Source organism: Haliaeetus leucocephalus, unplaced genomic scaffold (assembly GCF_000737465.1).
Source record: "Haliaeetus leucocephalus isolate CR32 unplaced genomic scaffold, Haliaeetus_leucocephalus-4.0 Scaffold206, whole genome shotgun sequence".
Taxonomy (NCBI): domain Eukaryota; kingdom Metazoa; phylum Chordata; class Aves; order Accipitriformes; family Accipitridae; genus Haliaeetus; species Haliaeetus leucocephalus.
This window is the reverse complement of record NW_010972642.1, coordinates 1,617,685-1,623,684: the sequence shown is the minus strand read 5'-3', so window position 1 is coordinate 1,623,684 and position 6,000 is coordinate 1,617,685. Positions and strand designations below refer to the sequence as shown.

Here is a 6,000-nt window from a genome sequence, read left to right as displayed (position 1 = left end):
TTTTCCCGGGTTTCTGCCTGTTTCCCGCGCCCCCCCCTTGGGCGAAAAGGAGGGGGGGGGGGGGACAAAAAAAAAAACAAAAACAAAAAACCAAACCAAGCAAAAATCCCAAACCCCCACAAAAAAAGCTCGTAGGGCTGTCTAAAGATTGTGACCATGGTTTTAAGCAACAATTGCAGCAGGCTTCTACCTTGCAGTAGGAGGATTGACCTTCAAGAATTGAAAGGAACCACGGAAATATGTGAGAGCTGCTAAGCCCTGGCCACTTGTGAAACGTTAACCATCTTTTTAATCATATTTTGATGAATAAATGTAAGTTTATGGACCTGGCATTAGGCGTTTCTGAAATGTTTGGCTTCCATGTTAACATTGCCTTTAAAGGGAATGGATTGGAAGGAAGAGAAATTATCTTCTCAGACTACAGGCATGACATATAGTCTTCCTGTTCAGCCACTTCAGCTTCTCAATGGCCTTGCAATCTTGGCTAATATATACAGTGGTCCTTATTTTAAAATAAATTAACGCTTGTCTGAGGGTGCTGCATTATATTATTGTCGGTGTATGTCCTGAACATAAGAACATTGCAGCATGGTGAACAAGTGCTGATCTTCTCATGACTACTGTATTCAGCTGTAAACTTGATTGAGATGTAGAGGGAAAGCTTTGTTTAGTTAAATTTTCCACAGCCTGTTGTACAACTGAATTAATAAATTTAAGTTGTCATGAACTCTTGAAAAATTTATTGTAATCTGTTGAACTGGAGTTGGACATGCTGAGGGAAGGCATTTTTCTTGAGATATTTTGGCATTTACTCATCTACAGTTTCTTAGTAATAATGAAATTCAAGGCAGTATACAGGGGGAAATGTGAAAGGAGGGGCACAACCCATCACCTATTTGCAGACCTTGACAAAGAGGTAGGTTTCAGTTTAAGAAGTACAAGTCTTGGACCAAGCTGCATTAGCCATGTTAGATTGTAATGAATGGGTCCTGATGCAGAAGTAGAAACTGAGCACTTTTCCCTCTGTACTGCAGCAAATTTTACAATGAAGACGGCACTGCCTTGGAAATGAATGAATGATTCCCATGAATGAATGAATTAATGTGTCCCATGGATAAGTTCAGAGGCTGATGTTTCATATATAGAATTTCCTATTCATTCAAGTGAAACAAATTATAAAGGAGAGTGACTAGCTTCAGGGCTGGTAGAAATGGGGACATCTCCACTGAGCTGAGTAAAGTACCATTGACTTACAGATGATGCTAATGTGACCTTAGCTTTTAAGAGCATAAATTTTTGCATGAGATGCTTCACAGAACTAAAGTTCCTCTTTATTCTGACTTCTGGCATAGGACAAGCCTGTACTTGCTCCTGAGCCTCTGGTTATGGACAACTTGGATCCCCTGATGGAGCAGCTAAATAATTGGAACTTCCCAATCTTTGATTTGGTGGAAAAAATCGGAAAGAAATGTGGTCGGATTCTCAGTCAGGTGAGAAGGATATCTTGTCTGCAGTGACTGGCTAGATTATTGACAGATTTAGACAGTGTTAAGACCCATTGCCCTTACAAGCTAGTCATCCAATGAATTGTGATCCCTGCCACCTAATTCAAAGCTGACAATATGAACTCCGTCTCATTACATTCCTTACTTTTAAATTTCTATATTTTTAAATTTTAAAATGTGAAAGAAAAAAACACACACCTATTTTGCCTGCTGCTCTCTGTCAATGAGTTTACATTTCCTTTCTGAATATTCTCTTCTATCTGCAGGAGGTGCTGCCACCTCTTACTGAGTTCTTTGTGAAAGGATTTCTCAGGGAGTTCAGCATGGGAGGGATAAACAGTGCATATATTCAGTTGAGGCAGGAAATACAGAACTTTGGTCCTTTTTTATACTGGAGATTTTAGTCAGGCTGTGCAAGAAATCAAGGTTTCAGAAAGTGAGGGAAAAAATAGTCCTTGCTATGTTCCTTCATCTTGAAAGAGTCAGCACTTTGATAGTAAGTTCATATCATTATTACATAGGGAAGACTAATTTACTGTGAATCAGGATGTGAGAGCTTACTAGTCTTTCTTTCAACTGTTGTTTTTTCATTTCCTCCTGTAAGTTGAATGCAGGCACTGACCAGACTGTCTCTACTCAGCACAATTAATGTCACTTCCATAATCACTTTCTTGACTGAACTTTCTTCTCTGTTATGCCCCTTTTCCTGGCACACTAGACAAATTAGCCATTTTTTCTTACTGAAGTATTGAGGTTTATTAAACAGAAAAGGCAAGTAATAATTAGTTTTTAGGGATGGATGGGAAAAAACCCCAAGAGAATCTGACTGACCTAGTATCACTTTACAAGGCATTATGTAGTGATGAGTGCTAGAAAGAAGAGATTATGTTAATTGGTATAACGTGGGACAATTAACACCGCCCACAAACACAGAGGTTAGTGCATCAGGCAGATCTCAGTGCAACAAGCTCCAGAGAATGCTGTATCAAATCTTGGTCCCATGGTGGTTAACTATTATTCAGCTAGATTCAATTATACAGTGGTCAACCAGGAAAACCACAGCATGAATTCAAATTTATCCTGTGGTCTGCCTTTTATTGTTCTGTAGCTTGGCAAGTAACATCTATGTTTAACCAGCCTGCCAGCTCTCTAGGTTAATTTTAGAGAATTAGGCAAAATATGGCTGGATGTGGGTATTGATATAAATTCGATCATGATCATTGAGACACTTTTGCACTAGACAGTGAGCGTGTGATGAAAATGCTTTTGTAGATCATATTGGTCATGTTGTTTTGTAATAGCGTAGAATGATAATAGAACGATGAATGAAACATAAGGAAAAACAGAACTTTTTTTTTAATGGCATAACCAACAGTTTGGATGAGCCAAAATTTGTTCTGGTTTTACATGGGTACCTCTATAGGTTTTAAGCACTTTACCAAGTCACATGGAGTTCTGTACCTCTCAGGACAATTCCCCTGTGCCTCCCTCAATTTGCACTAAAGCTCCACACTCTGTTTCCCAACATCTGCTTTTTGCACAGGTTCTGAACATGTTATCTGTTTTGCAGTGCCACAAAATGAGGCCTGTGAAATAAAATGGAGAAGCTTTAATAAATAATATCTGTGATCAAAATTCAACATTTTCTGTAACAGCTGTTTGTAATAACTCCCACTCCCTAAGAGCAGAATGTAGCAAGTTCAACCTTGTTCATAAAATATAGATCCTTTAGTTCTTTCCCCCACCTACTCAGATGTTCCTAACAAAGTTATTTTCCAAAATAAGAGAACTAAAATAAATAAATCTTTTTCTCTAGCCAAAAGGATTGTCTTTTTTCTTGTATAATTTTTAAATCCTGCAATATTGTAAACAAAGGAAAACAAAAGCTCATAATGATTTATTCTCTGTATTTTGCCATTAGATGGACTCATCCATTAAAAATAAGTAAATTAACAAGCTGAATTAACTATGTTTGCCTTGCTAGGTTAAATTTATGAGATGGAACAAAGCAGAGTTGACACGTGCCTCTAGGGAAGCATTCAGTTTAGAAAGCAAATGCTGGCTTAGCATCTTTAAAGCTGCTTGAGATGTCTGTTTCTTCTTTTTGGAATGTTAAATTGATTTAGACATATAAAAAGACCCCAAACCAGTCAGCGGCCATAAAAGCATCTGTGCAACGTACAGTGGCAAGCACTCTAAATGTGGCACTAACAAATATGCATGATAGGGGTTAGAGAGGAATTTACATACCAGTCTCATTTCAGAAAGGAACAGCAGAGCTCTCCAACTGAGCTGATGCTTCACAACAGGCCATAAAGTTGGATAATGTCTTCAGTCACACTTAACACTCTTCTTACAGCTCCTATAAAACTAAAACCTGTGGAAGAGAAACTCATTTGCCCTGGAAAGCAAATAAAATGAAAAAGAATAGGCTAAAGTCAAGGTCTCTCTCTGGCTTTAATTGCTGGGCCCATCGAGACAGAAGTGTTGGTGGTGCTCCTAACTCTCAATACACAAGCAGCGTCAAGGCCGGGTGGCATCATTGCAGTGCATGTGAGTTGGTCCCTGGGTGGTACCGAGAGGAATGTTTGGTCATCTCATCATCATGCATGGCTTCTGCAGAGAGAAACTGCAGCCGTTATATGAAGGAGCGAGGGAAATCAGTCCTTGGGGGATGAGATCTTCCCAGGATTGTCACAGCAGCCCTTGTGAGGAGTTGAGTTTGTCAGAGCCAGAGACTGGGTGCTGACAACTTAAAAGAAACATACGTTTGAAGAAAGCAAATACAAAAGGCAAAAAAGGAGTGCAAGAGGATGGCCTGCAAACAATGAGTAGGGAACTGCTAACCTAAAATTTGCACGTGTCCTCCAATGAGAGCCATTTACATGTGCCTGCAAAACCCAGGAGAGGAACTACGTGTGAATAACGATCCCCCTTTCCAAAACAACTTCCATTAGGAATCATTTGGGAGAAGTGCTTGTCCTTCTTCAGGCAGCACCACCAGAAGTATCTGAGTTATGAATGATTCATTCAAGTGCTAGCAATCGTTGCAGAGACAAGCAGAAAATGGAGGCTGGAGGGAAGAGGCAGCGTGCAGCACCCACTGCCAAGCGCCTGGCAGCTGTCGGAGTTTCCCTGGGCTTGTCTCTGGCAGCGGGGACCACATTGCGGCTGCAAGGGTGCTGTGCTGAGCCCGTGGGATTCTAACTCCCAGGGAGCTCATGAAGCAGCATGTGGTTTGGGAAGGAAGCGTTTTAAAAGACAGAAGCATTTAAAAGTGGTTAATCCAGAGCAATGAATAAACAAAACTGCACAGTTTTTCTTTTTTTTTTTTTTTTTTAAATGAAAGAATGTAGTTAGTTGACTTTCTGGAGGATATCAATGCCCTTTTTTCCTCTTTCTGGCCTGCCCTTACCCCTTCCTCCCCATTTGTGAAGAAAGACAGAAGGAAAGAAAACATTACAAAAATGTCCAAATGACTTGCTTGGCTGTTTATGCTTTCTAATGACTACAGAGAATAATGCCATTTTACTCCAAGTCATGGGGAAGAGCTGTCATTCATATCCACTAGTCAGCTTCGCTTCTTTTCAACTGCTGTGGAATTTCCCGACCCCCAAAATCCAAGGGGAGGAAAAACATGATTTTATGACGTCCTTTATTTAAGATACCTATCCAGTGTAGACCAGTAAGGTTTGGTCCTGCAGAATAATATTTCTTTATGCTTCCTCTTTTTATACAGAGATATTTTGCTGGAAATATGAAGCTTACCATTCAGTGATCTAAGACTAGAGTGTAAAAATACCTCATGTCTCTGCAGGTGAAAGTTTGGATACCAGCTGATTTACTTCAGCTGTGATTCCAGATAGATAAACAGAATTCTATGCAGTTTCTAATCCAAATTATGCATAAAGTCAGTCTCTTCACTCTGCCTCAGTACAGGAGGATCCCATGGGATTTTCAGAGAGTAAAGTTTTGCCTTCTACAGTCCTTTCCTTTTATTCTAAGCTCATGTCTTCTAGAGCACTGTAATTCAGTAGTTCCCTAGTTCCTTGGCTACGAAGAACTTTTTACTTTTTGGCAAACAGCCATGGCCACAAAGAGAAATTACCACCAGCAGTGATTTTTCTGACTGCATTGATAGTGGCACTTACAGAGGTATGATAGGAAGGGAAGTAAGAGCTGAGGCCACCAGCAGAACCCCAACTGTCAGACACGTGTCACTAGAGGAGCATCCCAGATGGTGTCAGACACCACACTCAACGTGTCTCTGCATCATCACTGCCTGTTGCAGTGTTTTGCCAGAGTTAGTTCACAGATTTTTTTCCTGGTGGGGAATGACTAGGAGGGGACGGGGGGGAGATCATCAATGCTGCAATTCATATCCTTTTTTATTATTCTTACTGTAAAAATCCACAGTGGCCGGACATTTGAAGTTTATGTTAATTAAACTTTAGGTGCAGCTCACAGGTCCCAATTTATATACACATGATACAGA

General features: G+C 40.1%; 1 protein-coding gene across 1 annotated transcript in view; it reads left to right on the top strand.

The window, feature by feature from the left end:
* PDE3A (phosphodiesterase 3A, cGMP-inhibited) overlaps nt 1-6,000 on the top strand; it is a 93,729-nt gene that overhangs the window by 67,604 nt on the left and 20,125 nt on the right. The window contains exon 8 of the mRNA XM_010566106.1: nt 1,353-1,490. Within this exon, the coding sequence (XP_010564408.1) occupies nt 1,353-1,490 (138 nt within the window). The remainder of the gene's footprint in view (nt 1-1,352; nt 1,491-6,000) is intronic.